The 26,036-nt window shown below is 39.8% G+C and overlaps 1 protein-coding gene across 1 annotated transcript in view; it reads right to left on the bottom strand.

The window, feature by feature from the left end:
• Positions 1-26,036, bottom strand: part of nmbr (neuromedin B receptor) — a 74,206-nt gene continuing 48,170 nt past the window's right edge. The window contains exons 4-5 of the mRNA XM_023288254.3: positions 7,281-7,519; positions 1-3,012 (exon numbers count right to left, since the gene is read on the bottom strand). Of these exons, the coding sequence (XP_023144022.1) occupies positions 2,850-3,012; positions 7,281-7,519 (402 nt within the window). The 3' untranslated portion in view covers positions 1-2,849. The remainder of the gene's footprint in view (positions 3,013-7,280; positions 7,520-26,036) is intronic.

Below are 26,036 nucleotides of genomic sequence, written 5' to 3' on the forward strand. Positions count from 1 at the left end.
TGTGTGTCTAGTACCAACATTTATTACATGAGTGCTTATGAGATTCAAGCATAATTCTCTAACACAGAAAGGTGAAGCATGCCGGGCACATCAAAAGAACACATCAAACATTTGAAAGAAGAAAATAAACGACATCAAAAACGCTGTCAAAAGTACGTCACAGCATCATTTTTGAATACACGTCGGTCTGTGCACACACACTCTGTCACCTGTCACTTCATGCCAAAGCAGCAACACAACGCGTTGACACTAATCATATGCAGTCTCTGTTAGTCTGTGCATCCACCAGGACACTCTCTTTAAAACCTCACATTCTTAGGTGGCGCATTTTACAAAGGAGAGGAACTGTTGCATGATTTCTGCAGTTCTGAAAGCTGAGAGGCCTTTTAAAACTCTGAGCAGCAGATGCTGGAGAGCAGTGATGGTTGGAGGATTTAGATTCTCTCAACACATGGTGCACAAGTGATTTTGCCTTCACTGCAAGTAAATATTGGCAAAAGGATCGTTAGACTATGTGAAAAAATGAGCGCTACCTGTGGAAAATGTGGTTGTTCACTGATGTGCCAAAATCTTCAGTTTTAAGATGAACGTGTTATCATATTTTCATAAAACGCAGTACAGTCTTGTTGAGTGTTCATTTGGGTAAATCTGAATTTCACAGGTTTATAATAAAATTTTAACTCCTGGAATGCAATTAGATACTAATCACAGTTAGGGGAAATTGAGACTGCTTTCAGTTGATCCACTTCCAGTTAATTAATTGCAGATGATTGCTGGCTTAGCTCAAGGAGACTTCTAGTTAAGCACACAGCAGGTCAAAAGTTATCCAGAACGCTAAGATTTGTCCCGAGGCAGGGATGTGATTAACAGTTCAATAAAAAATGAGTATTTGCTTGGTTTTAAGGAAACTGCTATTTCCCCTGTAATCAGAGCTAAATTATACAGTTATTGTCGTTATTTCTCAGCAAATATTTAGAAAACATACTTCATCCATATTAAAAGCTCCTGCTGTAAGGAGAAAAAAACATGCTCCAATTTATTTATAATTCTTAAAACTATTCACAATTGTCTTGGGTTGAGCTAAGTGAAAGATATGGTTTTAGTGTTCCTTCAAAATAGTGATGGATGGAATAGTTCTGGTGGAACATTTGTACACAATGAGACGAGCACTGTCATTAAAATGGAAAACCCACTGAAAGAATGTTGCAGAGCTGCCTTATAGAACAATCCAAGTCATCAAAAAAGATATTTTTCAAAGTGGTAGGTCAATGACTGGGTGTTTGTGTTCCTGCTATAGTGAAGTGGATTTTAAAATTAGAGGAAGTTGAGGACAAGGCCGCCTAAAGATGAGTGACCAATGGAAGGCTTATACCTACAGCGTACATCCCATGAGTCATACTAGTTCAGTAACGGTACCAGTAATGTTTCTCTGTAACTGGTTTTCAGGTGGGCTTTAGGCTCACATTAGCTTAGTGCTTGTTTAGACCACTTTCTATTTCACCCAAGACTTCCTTGTTTTGGGGTATTTTCTTTAAAACATAGTCTGTTCTTTTGAACATAGCAAACATACCTTTATGGAAAATCCTTTAAAGGTGAAGACTTTCAGAAACTCCATTCATAATATTGAAGTGGAAATGTGGAAATGATGATGCAGGCAGCCACATTTGCTTCCTGATTGGGTCGCTCTAGAACTAAGCAACCAACCTGCTGCTTCCTGTTTACACTTAAATGCCAAGTTCAAAACGTGAATGTCGATGAAGCCTGAGTGTCAAGGGTTGATGATGCCAGCAGAACTACACTGTTGGTAAAATTTAGAAATGCAACGCTGCAGTAATAATCCTGGACACTTTCCAAATGCCAGCTGCACCTTGAGAATTCAAAATACTGACTGATACTTGCAACAGTTCCTCCAGAACCACAAGGCTGTAAGCAGGAGTCATAGGAGTCTTGCAGGTCCACAAGACACACAAAGCTAGAGGAGCATCGTCTGTGCTTCTACTGATGGCATCAAGAGCAACAGAAGCTGGAGCTACAGTAGCACCGTATAATAATGTGTTTAATGCCATTAGCTCCTTTATACCTGGTGGATACAGGAAACAACAGAGCCACAAACCAAACATGTACGAAACAGATTTTCTCCACACAGTGAGATTTTGGTTTACAAGGCATTGGGTAGTGTTAAACTGCTACAAACTAATTCCATTCATCTCCACAGTAGCTGTAGCAGGAGTTCAGAGAAAAAGACCGACACCATCCCGTAACAACTGTCAAGTCTCCAGTAGGTCCCAAACATTCTCTGGGATGTTTATTCTGGGGATGTTCTGATCTTACTTATCACGAAGCAGCAAACAAAAAGGCAAGTAAAATTTTCCCACTCAGTGAAATCAATACAGAGTGACCAAATAGATGAAAATGGCTTTTTAGATCAATCAGCAGTGAGCATTCCAGCAGAGAAGCACAGAGAAACAAGCTTTCACAGCGGACATGCTAGTGGTGGTCAGTTGTCAACAAGACCGTCGGTCCTCTCAGCATTCGAATCAACGTATGTTAGATCTTTACTCCTTCCACCATCTTCACAAAGACACTTTTGTCGATGAGCTTTCAACGCCCGTGACTGTAGAAAAGTAAAACATTTTCCCTTTAGGGTTTTATGGTTCCCTTTGACCTTGAATTTCCAAGAGGCACTTTTTGTTTGGTTGCCAAGTTGAAGGTGTAGGATGAAGTCCAAGTGGTCAGGAGCAACTACCCACCCAGTTTACTCTGTGCACCAAATTACGTCTCCTGCAGAAGTCCTGTGATCACAGAGCACCCAGGATGAGGTGAAAGTGATAATCTCTCAGCCTGCTGCCTCACAGAGCCACTTCCTGTCTGTTGGGGTTGCCGTTGGCTGCCGGAGCCAAGATGGCGGTGGTGGGTGTGGTCTTTTTGATCGAGGTGAGGCGGATGTGCGAGGTGCTGTGCAGGTAGCTGGGTTGGCGCTCAGGACGGGGACCTCGACCACATCGCAGCTGACTGAGGAGGAAGAAGAGAGGAAAACTGTATTAAGATTCTGCATGCCTGGCACCTGCATAATAATAACATAAAAGTCAAGCTAAAGGGAAATAAAGAGCATAAATCATTGGTTTCTGTTTACATAAGCTGACACTTTAAAGTGTGCTACCACAAACAGGCTCTTTATGCATTCTGGTCCTTTGCAAAAAGGTCTGAATAAGTGTGTCAAAGGAAAAATAAATTAACTGAAATAACAAAGTAGCAGGACAGAAAAGAAAACAAACCTCATCATTAAAAATTGCACTCAATGAAATGGAATATGGAAAATAAATAGATTTAACCGGAGCTTACAAGAGTATTAGTCTACAGGATGGTGCACTCTAAAATAAGGGCTGATAGCTGCCCAGGGATACTGATGATTGGTCGGACCATCCAGTTCATTATTTTATTTATTTATTCTTTGCATGCATAGTTCCAGTGACAGAGGTGGGAGTGTGACAACATGGGACCGTACAGGTAGAAAAAGTGTTGGGGAAGATGACATTTATAGATGGCCCCATTAACATCTGTGGAGATACCGTCTATGTGGACTTGTTGCACTAGAATAATGCACTGTTCTATTTAGAAAAATGACTGTAAGGTGATACAGTTTTTAATCATTTACCAACTGAGTGCTATTTCATAAGTGTGTACTCACTTCTCTTCTATACCGCATGAAACACATTTGAAATGAACTTGCATATTTTTCACTGAGAAGCTCTTTTGTTCATTTTTATGGACACAATTGTTGCTCAAAAATTAATACATGAAATAATAGTGGCAAAAAACACCTACGTTACTGGTTTCCAGTTTTCTAACTTTATGGTATAATGCTATATATCAGAAACGATGAAACAAGCATACATCAGATAATGAGAAAACAGAAACGTGTTTGCTGATATGCTGTGTGTGTAATGCTCAACACACCGACTCAATCATCAACTGTACTGACTGTGAAACTGCCTGACCACATGTGGTGACCACACTGACCTCTGACTAAATAACTTTTGATGGTTGACAACCTCCACTGAGCTGAACCGCTACATGAAGATGACCAGTGGAGCTGTCTTGTAAACAAACTAGTGTTTACATTCACACCAGAATCCCTTGTATGCAACCTTGAGACCAGGCCAATGTCTTGAATGCATTTCCTTCCAAATAAAACATTCATGAAGCCGATTTTTTAAATATTTTAAACAATGCATTGTTTGTCCCATCTTCTTCTCTGCCCTTTATTCTGGTACACTGCTGTGTCTTGGTGTGCTACTGCATTTGCAGTAGTGTTGGGTTAAATGTGAGCATTGTGAAATTGCTCATGATAACATTTCCTATTGCGCTATTAGTTTCTACTTTTAATCTTAGCGCTACAACATGCGATGAAGCAGCAACAATTTGAAAAGCTCACAATGTGCAGGTTCCATTTGGGTTTGGTTTTTCCAGAATTTATGTTCCTGTAGAGGCTGTATTTGCTGTCTGCTAATGCAGACCTGATGCTTCACATTAAAAACATGGGTGACTCATGGACTGACTTCCTGCCGGAAAAACAATATTGTAGATTAAAATGAAGACATTGTTTTTTGTCGCAAATTGGTAGGAAATATTGAAAAGAGAAGATATGCACAAAAAAAGCAATTTGCAAATTTCAAGTATAATATGGTTGAACAACACCTTCCAGCTATTTTGATAATTGTGTTTTTTAAAAGCAGAATCCCAAGAGAATCTTTTCTGGCTTCTTGGATTTGAAAATGATCAACTCTCCGTATTGTTCTATGGTAGCAAAATGAAATCTGTCAAGGAAGTAGTTTATAGGCATCTGGGGAAGGTTAATAGATTTTTTTTTTTTTTTTTTTGCTATTTTCTGACATCTTAATCACTAAACAAATTATTTATTAACTGAGTACCCAATCCGCTCATTATGTTTTCAATTCATTATTAATTGCAGCCTTGATGTAAAGTCTGTATTACATCAACTACAAAAGTTTTAGAGTTTAGTGTGTGTGCAAAACGTATGTAAGTTTTTTCCCCAAACTCGTAATCCTTAGAACCAGAGAAGACTGTTAATTAGCTCTCCAGGTGCAAAAGGTGAGGAAACATTTCTGTACATTATGGAAATCCTTACACTTGGACAAATTTCAATGCTCAGTTTGTGCTTCATTTTGAGTTGTAGAAATATTTTTAAATGACAAATTGCTATAATTGCTCCCCAAGGGCACATTCTTATTTTTGCGACTTCTTCTCTGCTGCTTCTGAGGTGTCAGGATTTGACTGCAAATCTGACCCAAATGAGCTGCACAAAGCTCGTCCTGGCACTGCTGCTTCTCCCTGCGTCACAGTTTTTTGGGAGGATTGTGCCAGAGTTGCCCTGTAGAGCTGAAGAGGGTTTCCATCCTGCTCCGGCAGAATAATGATAAGTTTCAGAATGTTTAGTGGAAGTGGGAGCACTCAAAGGGAGTTTTCGAAAATGACAAGGCCATGATTACTTCATTTTTTGGCAAAGTTATGAAATCCCTTCACAGTGAAAAAAAAAAAAAAGTCATTCCCCGAATCTAATTCTGAATGCTCTACAAATGTTCAGCCTTCTGGAAAGTTTTGATTAGTCTACTATTGCAATTTAATGTAGTCTGTGCGCACAGAGTAGGGAACATCAGCAACACCCTGCCAGTACTGAGCAGCTACAGCCTATCAGAGAAGAATCCCAGTCATCTGCAGAGGTTTTCATCTGTATCCTCCCACTGAATGCATAGCTCATAAATTTGCATTTATTGGTACAGTCAATAGACAAGTATAGAGTTGTTCAAGCATTCACCCTCTGCACGCTGTCCATCTTTTATGGTGACAACAGTTAATTTGAGTGATAATACAGTGTTCTATTTTCTCTGTAGAGAGTCCAGTCAGTCTGTAAGTTGCAGTGTGGACACTGAGTTTCACTGCTCAGCAGCAAACGTACGTAGAAATCTACATAATAATACAGTAATAACTAGAGATTTTGTCCACATCTGAGTGTTTCTACCTTTCTGATGAAGTTGGAGCACTGAAATTTGAAAACCAGTTTCTTCATTAAAGGTTGATTTTCTGTAAATAATTGATAACGAACTCATATGTATGTTATATATACGTATAGTTTCAAATCTAAGTGACTTATATGGAGCATAAGCACTGACATCGAGACTGATGATGATTGTTAACAAAAATCCAACATAAACATTAAAAATATATTCATGCTAATGATTTTAAATAATAATAATAATAATAATAATAATAATAATAATAATAATAATAATAATAATAATAATAATAATAATAATAATAATAATCGTTGTATACAGCCTCGTATTCCAGCCCCTGCACCCTGACTGGCTCTCTCTATCTTCCCTGCCTTCAATGCCTCGCCTACCTTACCAGAGCTGAAGGCTGATTGGACCAGACCTGACTCCTGGTCTCCAATCAAGCCCCACTCTTAGCTTCATAAGACTTGCCAACTCAGTTTTTGTGTGGTGATCAGCTCACCCATGTGTCTCTTGAGTTATCTTCTTAAGGATCTAGCTGTGGCAGTTGTTCTGTTTGAGGTTCAAGGGCGTACTTAGGGATGACATTATTGTGGAAACCTATTGTTAGTAAAGCATTATTAGCTTTTAGAAAGGGGTGCTACTTTCAATGTATTTTCAGTTTCACTAGGGGAGTACAGTTGGGTTTTGTAGGGATGCAGCACTTTGCTTGGTTTCCTACCAGTTTTGAGCTCAGCCTCTCATTAATCATTCAGTCTTCTTGTATATATGCTCTATATACTCCCTGCTATTCTTCATGCAGCTGAATGATTGTCTGTGTTGCATCCTGATGAAGTTTTCCAGATATTTCTCATGTGTCTCTGGTTCTTTGTGTGTTTCCTCATGTTTGACTATTTGCCTGTTTTTGGACTTTTGCCTGTTTCCTGTAAATGATCCTTCTCTGTTCAAGTAAAAGACTTGTTTTTTTGCACTTTATCTCCCGTGGGCTGTTTGGGTCACTGTCCTCTGAAAACTGGCAGAAATACAACCAATGACAGAAAAGTTCCAGTGTAATGTTAGCAGTAAAAGTCAGACAATATCCATAAGCTCCAATCTGAGTTGAGTGAGCTGGTTATAAAGTGCTGTGTCATTTATTGACCATTGTTGCCCCGGGGAATGCAAAGCTGTCATTATTGGTGAAATTACTCTGCAAACGTGTTATGTGTAGAAGCCACCAAAGACTCGAAGACGCAATTGTTGCCTGACCTGTTGAAGTGCCTGCGGAAACTCTCGCTGAGCAGGTAGAGGGCGAAGGGGTTGACGCAGGAGGAGGAGAAGCTGAGGACTCTGGCCAGCAGGGTGATGACGAGGTGGGCCAGCGACAGATCCATCTGGTGGTAGTGGAAGGAGCGGTACATGTAGAGCACGTGGTTGGGGAACCAGCACAGGGCGAACAGGCCCACAAACACCAGCACGATCTTGGCCAGACGCTTCCTCGTCTCCATCTGGAAGAGCAGATACAACAGGGAACAATGAGAGCTAGTCAGCGGGATGATCGAAAGAGGATGGAGGGATGACAGATTCTGCAAAGGAAGTCTTTTACTTGCAGTATAAGATAGAAATCAATCCTTTCCTACCTACAGACTGTGGCTCTGAACATCCTGCGCTGAGCAGTGATGCAAACATGGTGCAGAATGCAGTCTAACGTCATGTAAGGATGTTTCTATTTCTGCCTTTTTTTGTGGTTCTCAATGCAGAAATGGGTTTTTTTGCACAGAGGCTCATTATTGAACAACTATCCCTTAAAAATAAGTTTTTAAACTGCTTCATTTTGATTAATTGGAGGAAAAATTTGTGAGGAAAAGTAATTGCTGTGTGGATTATGTTGGTGTACAAAGCTGTCAGAGTTTTGTGTCCACATCCTGCATGGAAGCAGGTTTACACCACCATCTCTCCCCCTCTACAGTCTTGATGATATGTTCGGTATGATCGCATCGCAGCTACAGAGGTGTTCAGGGAAAAAAACTTTTCATTGCAGTGGCCATGAAAGAAACTGTGTGTATGGCTTCCTTTCAAAACTTGTGAATGCGTAGTGTATCTAATTGTGTGTTTTTTAGGAGACAGGGATTTATTTAAAGCTCCAGATAGAACCTGTATAAGATCGAGCAGGTGAAAAACCCTCCAGGAGGACGTCAAAGTGGATGGATGGGTCAACAGAGTGTGAGAATTTGACATGAGCAATCAGCCTTGACATCCTGTTTCATCCTGCTTCTTTTCAACAGTCAGTGTTTGTTTCTTTTAACCTTCATAGTGATCTTTCCACCATCATAGCCAAGATGTTTTTCTGCTTCTACCAAACTGGTGGCAGATCAGAAAGCTGCCTCGTGTAACTTCCGATTAAAGCAGCGTCACATCAAAAAATACCTTTATGTGTAATTTGCTATCAGACTAGTCTAAGCTAACCTAGATCTTTCTGCCTCCAGGCTAATGATTAACTGAGAGATGCTTTCAAATGCTACCAACCAACATGCTGCTAATGAAATGGCAGTAAAGATTAAAAGGCTCATAACTGGTCTTTTGATTACCATGATGATCACTGACTACTAATGTTGAGAGCTGAACAACTTTGCTCCCTTTTTGTGAGTAAAATTATTTGATTGACATAAACCATTTTGTTAAGGGTTTCTGTTTTGATCTACTTTATTTGGTTAACCAAACAAGCCATGTGTCTTTGTTGGTTTCACCTTCTGTCTTTGTATGATTGTTTGCTCTTTGTAGTTTCACTTGTGTATGATTACTTGTATATTTATGGCATGTCTACAACCAAGATATTTTATTCCCATGGTTGAGTAATCTTTTGATTATTTTTCTGAGTAATTCATTAGTCATTTGTTCTATAAAATGTCATAAAATGGTGTAAAATGTTGATCAATGTTTATCAAGGCCCAAGATGGCAAATGTCTTGTTTTGTCCACAACACAATTTTGGAAGGTTTTCTTTTTGAAAACTGTCAAACTAATTAATCTATGATCAGAACAGTTGGCGATTATTTCCATAGTTGACCACAAATAAAATAATCACTGCAGCTTTAATTGTAGTTGCAGCCTTTTCCATTTTGAGTTTGAGTTATTAATTACTAACTAAAGCAAAACTTGTTTTTTGTTCCTCAAACCTGAATTTAATGTTCTGCATTTGGATTATCCTTGTTCTGTTTTTTTTAAACTGATGTTTTGAGCTCCATAAACTCGTGCACAGAAAATACATATATGGATTTAAATCAGTGAATTTACTGATGTTGACCTGTCCTTGTCTGCCTATTCTTGGCTGATACTAAACCAGTACTGAGAAACAGTTTTTTATTATTACTATATTGTGCTGATATCTGATATAATTACATGCAATCATACTTAAAGGACCCAAATAAAACCATGAGACAGTATTTAGATCACTTAGAAGCAGATTATAAATGCTGTAATGATCATTTTAATAATCACCAGTGGAAAACTTTTATAAGACCCAAAAAAAAAACCACATGGCAAGTTATTGGATAAAAGAAAAAAATTGCTTACTTGGCAATGAAAAGCTCAGATAGTGGTTTTCTGTCAGGCATTGTCATATTCAGACATTTTATTCAATTTATGTTGTTTTTTTGCTCAGTCTTTTGCTGGTTTTAAATAAAGCAGAATAAAATCCTGAAGTGCGAAGCAACAAATGGCTTCAAAATCCATCATGCAAGAATAATAGATCCACGCAGTAAATACACCCAGCAGTTGTTTTACACCCATAATCACTTATTCTGGTGGGAAAATGTATCGGCCTTGACAGAAGTGACATCTTGACTCCTACTGGGATCTGAATGCTAAAAGCTTCTTCCGAAATGATGGAAGCACTGAGAGAGATGGATGAAGGAGGAGAATGAGGAGCCTGACCTTGTCATGCGGATGCTTGACGATTGCCTGAGACACATGAAAAGGTCACGTATGTCAGTCAAATGCACTTTACACAGATCATCCATCTCTGCACATCAGAGTTCAATTCAACACAAACACAGAAAAATGTCAACAAGGTTTTTTTCAAAGTGCCTTTCTGTGTGCTGCAGATGTCAAACATTCAGTCCTCCCGACTTTTTTAATGCTTTCGGAGCCACATTTCCAACAGGAGAGCAGCTGATAAATGATGTTCTTCCGCTGTGTTGTTATATTTAAAAATCTATTATAGTTGCAGTTCATGAGCAGAAATGAAGTTAATTCTCACCCTGAACACGGAGAAACAGAGTCAGCTCTGGAGCGCATGTAGTGTTGACACAAAAGGCCACACAGAGTACAGGACATAATTCTCCTTCAGGTGTTGATGTTATTTTTCCCTCCTTTCGCCTGCATTAGTTTGATATGTCAGTGCATCGCTTAACTTCACTGCACTGCAGTGAACTGGAAGGAGAGACACAGTGAACTGCTGCAGTGAAACAAAGACCGGAGGGATTTATGTTTGTTCCAAGAAGCACGTCAGGTTCAAGATATTCTGAGCTGTTTTGGCTGTTAAAAGTGTAAACCTGCTGTGCACTTGTTGGACCTTTAGCACTACAGGTGTATTTAGTTTTTGTGCTACAGTCAGAATATGTCTAAACTCCATCATTACATTTTTAAATTTTAGTCAACAAAAATTAAAAATACCTTTCAGTTGAGTTTTACGTAATGAAATACGCTGCCCAGCCCAAAAAAGGTCGCCACTTGGATTTAACTAAACAAATAGGTAAGAGACTTCCATTGGATAATTACTGCAGTGATGAATACGTTTCAGCTGCAACAACTTATTTAACCCTAGCTGATGCAGTGAGGAGCTTCTCATTTTTTTCACAGCTATGTTTAATAGTGAAACTAAGAGCATTTCTACACGCACAATGTGAAGGGAACTCAAAGGATTGGGACTAAACAGCTGTAGCTCTAAGAAAACCACTGATCAGTAAGGCTAATCCGAAAAAACTTCAAAAACTTGCTAGGTAGCGTAAAGATTAACCTCTGAAGCAATGGAAGAAGGTCATGTGATCTGATGAGTCCAGATTTACCCTGTTCCAAAGTGATGGGGGCATCAGGGTGAGAAAAGAGATGGATGAAGTGATGCAGTCATCATGCCAGGACAATGCTCCCTGCTACTCTGCAAAAACTGCTCAGGAACAACTTAAGAAACATGAACAAGAGCCCAAGGCTATGATCCGGCCTACAAAATCCTTAGATGCCAATCGGATTGAGCATCAGCATGCTGTAATGCAACAAGTCCGAACCATGAAGATTTCACTCTGCAACCTACAGAACTTAAAGCATATTCTGTCCTGGTGCCACATGAAACAGGACACCTTTAGGGTTCTTGAAGACTGCATAACCAAATGGGTCAGAGCTGTTTTTGCAGCACAAATGGGAATACACAGTATAAGGCAGGTGGTTTTAAGGTTGCGGCTGTCTGAACTGCTCTCTCTGCATGTTCTGCTCACATAGCATTAGCATGAGCACAGACACCTGTTGTCACATCCACAGCATGTTATGTTAACTTACTTTTTGATAATGCCAGCATGCTGCCTCCAGGGCGCCATAGGTCATGGAGAAACTGACAGTTTTTCGAAGTTTACTTTTAGTTTAGCTTTTCTTGCATCATCAATAAATATTTTGAGTTTTCAGTTTTTCCTTAAAATGTTAACACTCTTTGGACTTCACTGCTTTGCTTGATGCATACTGACAAGTGCACCAATGACATAGTTTTAATGCCAGACAGTCCAGGAGGCCTTAATCTGAACTTGGTTAGAATAAAAATTAAATTCAGTCACAGCTTCCAGTCAGACATTATGTATATGCTGAAAGACAAATTAAGATAATCATGGAAATATATTGAAAATACTCCTTTTGCAGACCTCCTTTTACCCACTTGAGGTGCACTGACTTCCATTACCATGAAAACTTCTACAACTATGAGAATTTAATAGATGTGCTGATAAATTATAGCCTTAGACTATGCATTGTAAATGTCTTGTATATTTTTACATATATTTAACATTGAGCCCCAGAAAATAGATTTATATTCCATGGACATATTGCAATGTTTGTAGAATTGGTCGATATTAACTTATTTCTGTTCTTGCTTTTTAGCTTGAGTTGACCTCTAACTCCCTACAGCTCATATGATTAAAGAGAAGATCAGTGTCACTTCAGGTGTGCATGATGAGTGGACATATTTCCACAAATGTCTATTGCTTTTCTGATGAGACACACACAGTAAAGCAGATGTTCTCTCAAGCAGAGATAAGAGAGCTCTTAAATTCCCCGCAGGAGTCTCCTCTCTACGAGGAGAAATCTGGCCAATCTACTGTTTCCTGATTCTCTGAGATCTCTGGACGCTCACCTGATGCGGCGCCATCAAAAAGTCATTTGCACACAATAAGAGGATGATGAGAGTTTGGTGAAATATTGCACGGAGGATTACAATTGCAGGAGACAATTTTTCTCAATTAAGGCTCTTTTAATTAAATGCATTAAGCTAAGAGAAGAGCAGATGTGGTTTTCCAGCTCATCATCCTTTAGTTTAACAGGAGTCAGCGGCAGAGTCGCACCTTGTCTGAGCCGTGCCTTAAAAACAGTAAATTAAAAAAAAAAAAAAAAAAAGTTGACCGACAGCAAACTCTGCTGATTGCAGAGCAGGGATCATCTCCGGGTTCCAGACTGGATGTGGCTGATTTGTGCTTGCTCTGGTTTGCTGCCAGCGGTCGGGCAGAGTTTGGCATTTTTCCCAGGATCCTCTTAGACACCTGCAGCTCCAGGCCACAGCTCATCTGGAAGGCTGGATTATGCGAGTTTGTGTGCATGAATGTGTATGTGTGCATTTCATACTTTCTTACCTTTAATTTCTTTGCATATATTTATCTCCTTGTGTGTGTGTGTGAATCTGTGCATGTATGTGGTCGCCACACACACCTGTAGCTGCTCTAATAGCTGTGAGTGTATTCAAACCTCTGTAATTTCTCATCAGAGTTCCCAAGAAGAGCAGCTAACTGCCGTGGCCTTGTTACTGAGCCTCCAAAGCCACCTGGGACTTCTGGGCTGCCAGCTCCCATTAGAGGCACGTTTAAGACGGATCGACACCTGAGGTGGCGGCGGTGCAGCGAGCCATCAAGCTGTCATTTTTCTATTACGCTCCAAACACTGAAAATTGCCAAAATCCAGAGAAAGCACTTCTTCATTTGTGCACTTGTTATCCTGTTGGTTTGGAGAGAAAATGCACATTCTGTATCACACATGATGAAGTCTCCCATTATGCACTTTGGAAAAAAGCTGCCGTCAAATATTATTCTGCATCCATCAACCAGCTGGAGACAGATTCCTTTTAACTTCTGTCGGCTGACAGGACAACAAAGCCAGCTGTGTCTCGTGGGCAGTGATAGAAGAAAAAATGAAGTATAGATCGACTCAAAAAATGGGCTGGGGAAAGGAGAGAAACAATAGAGAGATGCAAACAGTTTAATAGTAGTGTGTCAGCTTTTGAGAGCAAGTTGAGAAAGTGTTGGTTATTTGTGTAAGTAACTGATACAGTGCTTTAGAGTCTCACTACTCAGAAACAGTGGCAGGAAGTCTTTTTCATCTTGGAATTTATTCACCATCTGACTCACAAATACCCTGGAAGAAGAAGATGTCACTGTATGAATCATTAAGTGTGGTACTGTATCAGTGGCAGCTTTTGTCGGGTGATCAGTGTGTCGCTGGCAGTGCATGACGACTCCACCAGCAGCAGCACCTCAGGCTGAACATTTCTCATTGGTAAAAGTACTGCAAGTCTGATCTCTGTTCACTTCAGTGTTTTTCACCTACATGTACGTCAGGAAACCCTATGAGAGCAGCAGGACGTCCTCTCTGCTGTTTGTTTGCTGCTGGTTATATCAAATCTGAATCAGCAATCAGGTAGATAGTCTAAATGAGTTTGCATCCAGAAATGTCCTTCAAACTTAACGTTTATAGTTCAGATTGTTATCTGTCTCGCGGGTGTCTGATCAGTCCTAGATTCACCCTGCAGTTGGAGCCTGTATAAAAAGCAAGTTCTGACTTTACTAAACCTAACAACCGCAGTCAGGTTAAGCGGTTGTGTGTAGCTGGTTAATAACAATGGTTACTGAACATAATTATGAGAATGTTCTAATGAAAGTAACAGTTTTAAAATATTATGCAGGCTGTGTGCATAATGAATGCATAATTAATATGCTCACCAATATCATTGTCCCATTGTATATATGTTGCTTAAATGCATCTTTCTTGTTCAAAATTCAAGGTTCAGCTTAACTACATCATGCATGACAAGATTATATAACACAATGACAGATGTAGTCCCTTTATGTTACTCACAAACATGACAAACTATGTAAAGAATTAATAATCACGTATTAAAAATAAAACTATTTTCCTCCAAGTGGGACTGATTTGGGTCTGAGTGGTGCTTGCTGGGTTGTGTCACCTTATCTGATCACGTGTTTTTAGAAGTATTAACAGAAATGTTCTCCTTTAGCCTTGGCTGTATATTTCACTGAACTGTTGATGAACAACATTTAATATTTGTCATGTGTTCCTGTTCTTTTGTCCTTATATGGGAGAGTCAGACAGTATCGTCCAGCTCTTCTCTGAGTGATGAATATGTTTGTATCTATGCAAGGTTTCTTCTCCTTTGTGGTATCTAGTTTCCGGTGCCTGCCAAGATCTCTGCAGGGAGACCAGAACACTGCTCTGTTGGGTGAATTTGCTTTTTTTTTTTTCAGTTTGTTTTTGACCTTCTAGAGGCTTTTTTTGAAAGTGCCTTACAGCTTGTTTGTCTCAGAAACATTGTAGTCATGATTAAAAGTATCAAACACTGACTGTTCGTAGGAAACAAGATGTGAACAGCACTCTGCTGTATCACACACAAGGTGAGCTCCACCAATTTTAAGCTCAAAAAATGTATTTCCAAGTGTTGGGGAGTTCTGTGGGGTCTGTGAAAAGCAACACAGAATAAAGCCGCGAGAGAGTCGTTGGAGCTCATTTGTGCTGCAGGGTGAAGACTCCGGACTACATATTCATATAATAAACCCACATTTCTGAAAAAACTCTTGGTGTTGGAGTTGCACTGTGGAAAATGTTGACCCCGGGTTTTGACAAGGACGACTTTACAGGGTGTGAACCTTCATAGAACTCACCAGTTTAAACTGTATTATGGCTTAAAGTTATGCTTTGAGCTGTCACAGGACATTTAAGAACCCAAAGATATCTGCATGACCCACCTCAGCTCCATTTACCCTCCAGCTCTCTACTCGTTATTGAACTGGCTTGGAGCTTGGAGGAATCAGGCACCATCAAGATGGCAAAAGCCAAAGCCACACACTCAGCTTCAAAGCTGCTGTTCAGCCAACCTGTGGGTCACATCATGGATGGTCCCCCATCTTTATATAGGTTCTATGATAGGAATGTCATTATTAGGAGATGGGGCTGCATAATGCACACAGTCAAAGGGTTGCTTTGGGCGTTTACAGTACACTGAGTTTTGGTTGGTTTGGTAGAAATTAAAGTTTTTCTTAAATATAAACTGAATAACTGCATTGATTATGGTGGATTAATGCGTTAGATTTCCAATTTACTGTATGTGGCTTCATGAACTGGAAATGTTGTCTCATTCAAGTAAGATATACACTACTGTTCAAAAGTTTGGGGTCGCTTAGAAATGTCCTTATTTTTGAAAGAAGCTTTTTCAATGAAGATAACATTAAATTAATAAGAAATACAGTGTAGACAAAGTCAATGTGGTAAATGACTATTCTAGCTGGAAACAGCTGATTTTTAATGGAATATCTCCATAGGGGTACAGAGGAACATTTCCAGCAACCATCACTCCTGTGTTCTAATGCTACATTGTGTTAGCTAATGGTGTTGAAAGGCTAATTGATGATTAGAAAACCCTTGTGTAATTATGTTAGCAGATGAATAAAAGTGTGAGTATTCATGGAAAGTATGATGCATATGATGAATATATATATATATATATATATATATATATATATATATATATATATATATATATATAAACTAAAAACAGTATATCTTATAGTATGACAACAATCACAAAACATGAGTTTCTCTAAATTCCTTGTTTTTACATTCACCCTCTTTTTAAAGAAAAAAATCAGCAGCATTTTGTTCTCACAGTGAAAACACATTGTACAGCACACATTGACTCAACAACTAGATGTGCTTGTAGATGACAGAAAAGATCAGAAACTACAATTTTGCTATGTAGGCCCCTTTATTACATATTAGCCACTGATGCTGTGGTGCTGGTAACCTCAGTTGGTTTACACGATTCCAATTGTGAAGCTTTGTGCTTTTAAACAATATATGGTTTGTCAAGTTAAATCCAAAGTAGCTGATGTCCTTCAAGATACAGAGGTAGAACTCCGGCTGGTGAGTGTTAACACAGTAAGACTTTACAGTGTAGATACTGCTTTGAAGTGCTGATTAGAGCATTTTCCTCATACAGATCAAAGTACTTCACAGGATACTGAAAAGCTGCAGCTCTGTCACGTTCACTGACTTTAAAGTTTCTGCAGAGACACAACTTCTTACCGTCAAACTGTAAAATAAGACACTGTCTTTCAATAAAGTTTACTGTTGTTTTCAACCCTTACATCTTTGTTTCTTTCATGTTAAATGAAGTATCTGGACGCAGTATTAGATGTTACATTATTATGATTAGCAATTATTTTTTTTCCCTTGCTGACATGTCTCGACTAAGTCTGCAGTGTTTCTCAGAGCATCATCAGACATGTGTCTGTGTCTAGATGTCACTCATCTAGACGCAGTGTTAAGGTCCAACGTGGACGTGTAGCAGCCTTGAAGACTGCCATGAAAAATGTTCCGTTGGGGTATCAATCATGGTAAAATCCAATCCTGCTTGGGTTTCTGCTGAGCAGCTGTCTTCTCGATAAACACACAAATCAGGTTTGCGGTGATGCATTTCAGTAAATCTTAAAAACGTACCAATCACTCCAGCGTCAGGCTTAAAAGCATACTCCATCCATTGTATTCACCTTTTTCTTTGTCTCCCAGCATGTTAAGATTTATACTGACACAATTAGCTGAACAAATAATTTTCTTTTATTCATTTCAGTTCAGTCTTTTGCTGTCTACACAGCCATATATGTTTCTTTATTGGAAGGAAGCCACAGAATGCATTGAACGTCCCACTGTATCTACTCAATGCAACTCATGTAAAGTGAGGGTCATGAGACAACCTGCTGACTTGGTAACCTTTGCTGAACGAAGAGCACAACCAGCTGTGAGGCAACAGTACTCTTTTCAGCAAATCCATTGGTCTCCTATGTCCTTAGAAAGTGGAGATGATGTGTAGAATAATGTAAAGATGGTTCATTTCCTCTGCGAGGGACTGGTGACCCGTCCAAAATAAAAATAAACACAAGAATTCTTTATAATATGTACTATATACTATATTCTGACCTCGTATAGATACTCAAGATAGCACTTAGCATTGGAAGTAATGCTGCTTTAGATATTGATCCTCCTACCTGTGGTAGAGTATCTACTAATCTTGTTTGATGGTGACAGCAAGGCGCTCACTCACACACACACACACACACACACACATGCACGCAAACACACTTTGTATTTAATGTGCAATAAACTGAGGAGGAAAACTGCCCGATTTGATTCACTGACTGGAGTCTGAAAGATGTCACAACACTATTGTGTCACTGTGACAATCACACACACATCTACTACAGTTTATTTTTGTAAACTCCATGACTGAAGGGTTTTTCAGGCTTTTCTTTTGTGGGTGTTCCATGAAAGTCTTGTCTATGTTTTTCCCATCAGAAGCAGAAACAGGAAAAGTCTGAGTTAAACTGCCGCTGCCGTAACAACGATTTCTGTCTTTTCGGAACTTGCTGCTTTTGTATTTGTTGTTGTTGTTGTGTCACTGTTGCTGTTTTTGTTGAAAGTGCATGCGAGAGACGTGCAAAGTAATTTGTGGACTCTGCTGTCTATATTTAGGCTGAGAGCTGCTGTGAGTCGGGATGTATTGCTGCATCACAGAGAACTGCGAGAAAGCTGGAAAACTAGAGCTGTGTGTCGCATTGTTTTTAACGTGTGGCAGAAAACAGCAGAGAATAGAACTAAACCTGTTAAATTACTGAATGATTTGCATGTTTGGGCTGATTAAATGCAACCTGCATGTACTTCGAGGCCAAAAACACAAAAGAGCTGCTGAAATGTATTGCAGAAGTTGGAGGACAAACACGCAAACAATGAAAGGCTGATTTGATTTTGGTTTCTTGCATTTAAAAAATTGTAGGTCCTTAAGCATGTCAGTGAGGAGAGTTTATATATGAAAAGAGGGTTCTGATGTCCATTCCATGCTAACATTTGTTATTTAGCACTAATAATAGTAAGAAAAAACTAATAAAAGGTACAGCTGATTGGGACATTATTAGCTCCATATGTATTTGGTAATAAACCCAAGTATTTGACAAATTGTATTCTCCAGATGGTCCACAAACCGTTATCTATTGCAAAGCCAGATGGTTTCTGCTTTTCCCAGGTCATCAAAATAAGGTTAGTCTTTCAGGTGATCCCAGTGTTACGTTTTGCAGGAACACATTAAACAAACTGCACAGCATAGTGGAATATTGACATGTAAGGTTTCATTCATAACCACTAGCTTGGACCAAAAACTTGTAATTTCTGACCATTTAGTTGGAATAAAATCCCAACTGCTTCGACAACCATGCTAGCAATAGTCTGACTTACCAAATGTGAACTATGGGTAGAAGCCTTTAATTCCACTGCACTTTTTTCTCAGCATTCTCCTCTCTTTCCACTATCTGTATGCTTCCACTTTCAGAATCCACTCTGAGCATCAGTGTTAGAACTATCACTTCTACTTTTAGCTCATCTGTGTATCAAAACTGATCTTACTATATTTGCAGGATCAAAACAACTTGAGAATACCCTTTGGAAAGTCACCCAGTTCAGACATTATCAGCCCATTCAATTATCTGTTATCTGCTGTTATTATACACTGCCCGGCCAAAAAAAAAGTTGCACACTTTAATATTTTGCTGGACCGCCTTTAGCTCTTGAGAATGGCACTCATTCGCTGTGGCATCATTTCGATAAGCTTCTGCAATGTCACAGCATTTTTTTCTGTCCAGACATGCCTTAATTTATCACCAAGATCTTATAATGATGATGGGAGAGTCAGACCGCTGTACAAAGTCTTCTCCAGAACATCCCAAAGATTCTCAGTGGGGCTGAGGTCTGGACTCTGTGGAGGACAATCCATGTGTGAAAATGACGTCTCATGCTGCCTGATCCACTCATTCACAATGTGAGCCTCATGAATCCTGGCATCGTCATCTTCCATGGCTTTAGGTTCAGAAAAGGATGAGTACAGTGAACTGTAAACCAGTGAATGAAACTGAAAACAACGCTTTAGTCAAAAAAAATTTAATATAAAGATGATCATAGATGGGACATAAGCTCAAGTTTCCTGAATGAAAGTGTGCAGACTTTCACCTTAAGCATCCAAAAGAAGGCATTTGTTCCTCTTGGTAAGTGAAAAATTGTGATTGCAGTGTCACTGAAAAATGTGATAAGAAAGCACAGTTAAATGGGCTGTGACTGTGACGTCCAGCCTGTTTTCTGACACAGCCATCGTCAGTCAGAGTTGATCTGTCACATCTTTATACTCTGGCAGCAGCATGCACCAGGGATATTGACGTTACCAGGCTGCCAGTCTATTCCACTTCACACTGCAATACACAGTTGAATAGAGTTCTGCTAGAAGCACATACAGCTGGCTAAATGTTTGGGCTTTTAATGGGCTGAGTGAGCTCCTCCAGAGTGAAACTACAGACAGGCTTCACCTGTCGGGCATCGATTAGCAAATTTCATTCATCTTTCTAGTCAGTAAAAGTCATATCAGTAAACATGTGACTGGTGTTTAGTTGTTTGTTTTTCTAGGTTTATTGTCTGCCATTTGCTTTAATGTACATTTGTGTTAATGTCACAGTGATCCAACAGAACAGTTGTTGACACAGACTGACTCCTATTGCTATCCCTATGAAAGCATCCTTGAGGACATAATTGACAGATAACTTCCATTCTAATACTGAATTCTTGCAGCTTTTCACAAACTGCTGCTGCTGCTGATTTTCACAGCTGCACATTTTCTTGTGACTTTATGCTTTCAATACCTCCCCTGCCATTCCCCTTCATCTCCGTCTCTTTTCATGTGTCACCTCTCTCTCTGTCATTCCTTCTAGCTGCTCTTTTCCTCTGAACGTTCACCTCCAGCCACCTGGGACACCTCTCTTCTTTCTGTTTACCGTCAGTCCCGTTCAGAGTCTCAACTGCATCAGTGGCATCGCAAAACAATGCTGCATTGAAAACAGCTGCCTCCTGCTGCTGGAAACAGAGAAGATGAGACAGAGTGCTGAGAGTAAAATAATGAGCTGAGAGACAGCAAACAGGCTCCCGTCTCCTAGAAATAATGTTCATATGAAATTAATTTGCAACTGCAAATACCCCGATCAGGCATAACATTATGACCACCGGCCTAATATTGTGTTAGGTTGTAACAGTGAGACTAGAGTAGCATTGATAAAGATAGTTATCCTCCAGCCTCCAGCAAAAAGACGAAAACAACAGATGTATGTGGACAGATGAGCCTTTATCACATTAACACATGAAACTAACAGAAATATCATACTAACAGCATTTTCCATTTCACTTTGTTTGAGCTTGGGGCTCTTTTAATGGCATCTGCCTTTCCTTCTGCAGTTTAATTTAACAAAGCATGAGCAGCTGTGTGATTGTAATGGACGGAGACACCTTACTTTCCCATTTCCTCAAGAAGCTATCAAAATCTGCACTAAACTGGAATGGAAACTTGGACAATGTTGGTTTCTTTAAGTCATGACAATGATTTTTCATTAACCACTTAGTTTCATCAGCTTCTGTCTCACCACACCTGTCAATGTATAGAAAAGAATATATTTATAAATAATTGACATGAACTTGATATGAAATTATGCATTTGATAGAAACAGCCTTGAGGTTTTTTGTTATTCTCTGTCACAGTAATGCTACCTGCTTTCCTTCTACTGACAATTACTATTCAAAAAACACCAATAGAAATGAACATCAGAAGCTAAAAGCAGTTACAACCACCAACTAACTGCAGTTGTGTTTCCAATCTGCTGTAAAACACGGAAAGTGTGGCTGCTGTGACTTTCTCCACCACCGTCTGTGTGTGTGTGTGTGTGTGTGTGTGTGTGTGTGTGTTTGATTGCAGGAACAGAGACATCTGTTCAGGAATCAGGCCACCAGCTGCCTCTCATCGTCATTCAGTCCTGCTATAAAACCAGCTTCCACCTCCACCACGCTCTCAGATCATAGACTCAGCCATGCAGTCAGTCACACCTCCAGTCTCGTTGCTTATTTGTGTTGTTCTGACACTATTCTGCACATTGACTTAATCTCTCCCTGTCTGATGTGCAAAGCAGTCAATTTTACTGTTGTCATGCTGAAATGATCTATAGGCAACTATGTTTAAAAAAAAAAAAGAAGTAGCCGCTCATTAGGGTTGCGGGGGGCTGGAATCTATCCCAGCTGATTTACAGTGAAGGCAGGGGACGCCCTGGACAGGTCACCAGTATATCAAAGAACTACACATACAGACAAACAAGCACACTCACATCCACACCTATGGACAATTTAGAATCATTAATAAGCTACAGAATGTTTTTGGACTGTGGGAGGAAGCTGGAGGGAGAACATGCAGACTTCACGTAGACAGATCCAAGGCCCGCGAACCGGGAATCCAATGCAACATAATTAAGTTATTAACAGCTCTTCATCAGCATGCATGGTGGATTAATAGCTGTGGCAATGCTGAACCAAAATAAAGGGGTGGGGGAGGAACAACCAAATCATTTGCTGGTGCTACCAACCAAGGAAGCTGGTAGCATCGATGCTACCAGTGGAAAAGTTAGTCTGGAGTCCTGCTCTGTGTCTTTCACTTGGGATCTTTAGCTTAACCTTAACAAGGAGCCACAAGATGACTTTGTGCCGCAAACACAACATATAGTGCTGCAGGCTGCAGTTGTCCTTCCAGGAAAACGTCACCTTCCAGCTCACACTGTCAGTGCAGCTTGTTACAATGATTGACATGGAAGCTGTAGCGTTAAATTCAACTCCTCCCAGTGCAGCTCTCAGGAAAAGGTTGACTTTTAAAAGAATACATGTCATTTATATTTCTCACTTCTTGAAGTCACAACAAAGCTGACTGATGATATATCTGCAGAGCTGTGGTGACATATTGATCTGCAACGACACAGACGTGGTATTCAGTGACTGCTTGTAAACTGTCGCAGCGTTGATGTATTCACTCTAAAGGACAACAGAGGGACAGAGGTGTAATATCAGAGAGTCTCTGAGGATGGAGAGTTCAATCACTGCAGCTTATGTTTTTCGCTTTTTTTCACTTTAATTTGAACAAATAAGTTAAAGCTTTGGTGAAGCAATGTTCTGTTACAGCCTCAGGTCACAGTTTTCTCTGGTGGCATCAGCTTATAAGTCAACCTTATTAAGTTTCTGGATAATGAAAAATGAACCACTTTGTTAGAAATGCAAGTTGATGTGTCAATTTTTAAGAATATTCCATAGCATCAATGATGTATCATACTGTTTTTATTCAATATGTTGGTAGGTTGACAATATTATTACTGTATGGCAGAGGCCAGGGTTTCAGAGCTGTCAATTATCTTCTGTTGGCAGATCTCAAATTTAAATGTTTGCTCATCTATTGCAAGACTTTTAAGAACCATTAAAGTTCAAGATTGATCTTTGAAAGATACATATAAAGCTCACATGAGTCTTCGGCCTCTTGCATATGGATGCTGGTCCATAAGACATTCACAATGTCCTGCAATTAAACTAGGGAGAGACCAACCGTTGTGGTCGGTATTTGGCATTTTTCCGATTATTGGTATGTGTATTTTTATTGATACATTAAAAGCGTTACTTCAGGTCTGATTCAGCCTCCTCTCTCTGTCTAGTCATTCTATGGTATCAGAAATGTCTCTCAAGCAGCAAAAACTGAACAAGAAACACAAGATGGCTATGCTAACGGCTAGTGGCTAAGTTAGAACCCTAAAACAAAGTCTGGAAAACAATAATTAATAATGCTTCAAGATATGGATCTTAGTGGGAAATAAAATTGATAGAACAGCGAAAGATTAAGAAAATAAAGAAGAATTGCAGGAGACAAACTGAACAATTGCAATCGATTCCACATAAACAGAGGAGAGCGTCCTAATTTAATCACTATTATTTCTGTTCTATAAATTCAGGTGTAGTCACCTTCTTATTGAAGAACCTGAAGAGAAAACCCACCTGTATCTGACTTTACAACATCCCACCTGATGACTTTTATATATTGTAAAAGAAAGTCACCGTCACTCCCAACCTGAGCGCTAAAAGTAGCTCCTCAAGCTGAGAAGTCTAGAAAACTCCTCTGCAACTAAGACCTGCTAACAGTCAGTCACATCCTGCAGGTATTTCAACTGTTCAGGCAGCTGCTTTGGAAAAATATGACAGTTAAAAAGTTTTACCAGCAATAGCATGTCAATGGTTCTTCAAGGTAAAGTCAATTCACCAGTAAGTCAGAATAATCCAGTAACTGCAGATATGATGATGCAGCACTGGACTATCTTAGCTGTCCATCAGTTCACCTCACTGTACATTAAGCGTACAGCAACACCAGCTGGATTGCATAATTAAAGCTGCATATATTTAATTTAAATCAGTTTCTGTTATTAATGAAATTAATTCACCAACAGATTGGTCAGCTGTCAACCAATCACTGTAGAAATAGTGAATCATTCATGTTTAAAACACAGCAACAGGGTCGAACTGGTGTCTTATCTCTTTGTCTTTAAGTGTCTTTCAGCAGCTTCAAGAAGAGCTCTCAGGATAAAACTCTAGTTAAATGAGTTTTTTTGTGGTCGTATCGGTTTCTAGATATGTCGGTTTTCATCTGCTAGATTCACAAAAACATTTGAGTTCTACCATTGTCACACAAATATTGGATTTCTCACTGTAACAGCAGAAAAATGAGCAGAAATCCACTTGAAAATACAAAAGTGCACTTCATAAAAGATTTAATTACAGGAGGAGCTGCATGTTCACCAGAGCAGCAGGTAAATTAAGCACATACAGATGGAAATCGCACCACCTTCTCTAGAGAAAGAAATCCACTTCGAATGGGGCTTTAAAGTCCAGACCTATTCAAATCTTTGCACAAAAAAGCCTATCAAAATTATAAAAACTATGGTGATCAAATCTAAAAGTAGTACACGTACGCAATGGCAGAAACTTATTTTCATATGCTTTGCACCATTAAAAGGTCTTTTAGTTATTGTAACGCAAATCAGTTCCAAATAAACTCCGTCTGAGCTGTCAACCACAGAAGTAAGAAAAGTCTTTTCTGTTGTGGAGGTCGTATCTGACTTGACTTTAGCAGGAAGTTGTGCTGAAGCAGCCTCAGCCGACGGGGGACATGAGGACGAAGGCGACGATGATCTGAGGTGGCAGGTGAAGCAGGAAAGGGATGAGGCTTGTTGCGCTGGTGTATTCCAGCCCAGCGGAGGGAAGGAGGGAGGGAGGCCAGTAAAGACTCAACACTGATTTTCAGTATCATCAGTCAACGAGCGACGCGGAGCAGTCGGAGATGATTTTGGGTTGAAAGGGGACTTGAATTCTCCGAAGTGGAAGTTTGACCCGGGCTGCACAGTGGCGTAGTGGTTAGCACTTTCGCCTTGCAGCAAGAAGGTCCCTGGTTCGCGTCCCGGCTTTCCCGGGATCTTTCTGCATGGAGTTTGCATGTTCTCCCTGTGCATGCGTGGGTTTTCTCCGGGTACTCCGGCTTCCTCCCACAGTCCAAAAATATGCTGAGGTTAATTGATCATTCTAAATTGCCCGTAGGTGTGAATGTGAGAGTGATTGTTTGTCTATATATGTAGCCCTGTGACAGACTGGTGACCTGTCTAGGGTGTCCCCTGCCTTCACCTGAGTCAGCTGGGATAGGCTCCAGCCCCCCCCCCGCGACCCTAGTGAGGATTAAGCAGTGTATAGATAATGGATGGATGGATGGAAGTTTGACCCAGCAAAGTGTTTGATAAAGGTAAAGTTATCTCAGCAAACTTTTAGTTTTCTGTGGTGGAAGCTGACTGAGCTTTGTGCACCAACAACCTGCCCAGCACAGACACACTGTTATCTGTTGGCCTCTGAGAAGCTTGGTCAGTTTGGGGTTTGGTGCGGCTCGAGGTCACTTAAGAAAGAGGACAATAAAAGCCATATTCAGTAGTTTATTTCTGCTAAATCATTTACACCCAGGCTGTATCTGATCCTTCTGTGGTACACTTGATTCCCCAAAGCTTCTACGAGGCCACCTACTACTGAACCCCTGAGCTTCATTTCTTTAACATCAAATATGGGGCTGGGTTTCACTCCCAGCTCATCACATACTGCTATTGTGTCAAAACCACTTGGCGTCAAATTTGCAGGCACTGGATAATCCTCAATGTGATTTTTCACCATACAGGGAAGTGTAATAGACCTATCAGTTTCCATCATTAGACTGCTGGCAATGGTTTTAGGGAATGTCGTCATAAAAATCTGCTTGTCACATGTGGTTAATGTTGTAAAAGGTATATTTTAGCCCAAAAACACATTCTTATATTATAAGCTACATATTAGCGCACGTTCAAATGGTGAACGTGTGCACAAAAGGTTGCTTATTGACACATACAGCAGACTCAGATCCACGGTCAACTTCCAAATCTTCACATCTGGCCATTTAGGACCCCTTGGTGTAACATTAGACACATGTGAACACAATGGGTTCCATTTAGTGTAATTTCTTAACACACAGGTTAGTGTCATAGACCTA

Source organism: Amphiprion ocellaris, chromosome 12 (assembly GCF_022539595.1).
Source record: "Amphiprion ocellaris isolate individual 3 ecotype Okinawa chromosome 12, ASM2253959v1, whole genome shotgun sequence".
Lineage (NCBI taxonomy): Eukaryota > Metazoa > Chordata > Actinopteri > Pomacentridae > Amphiprion > Amphiprion ocellaris.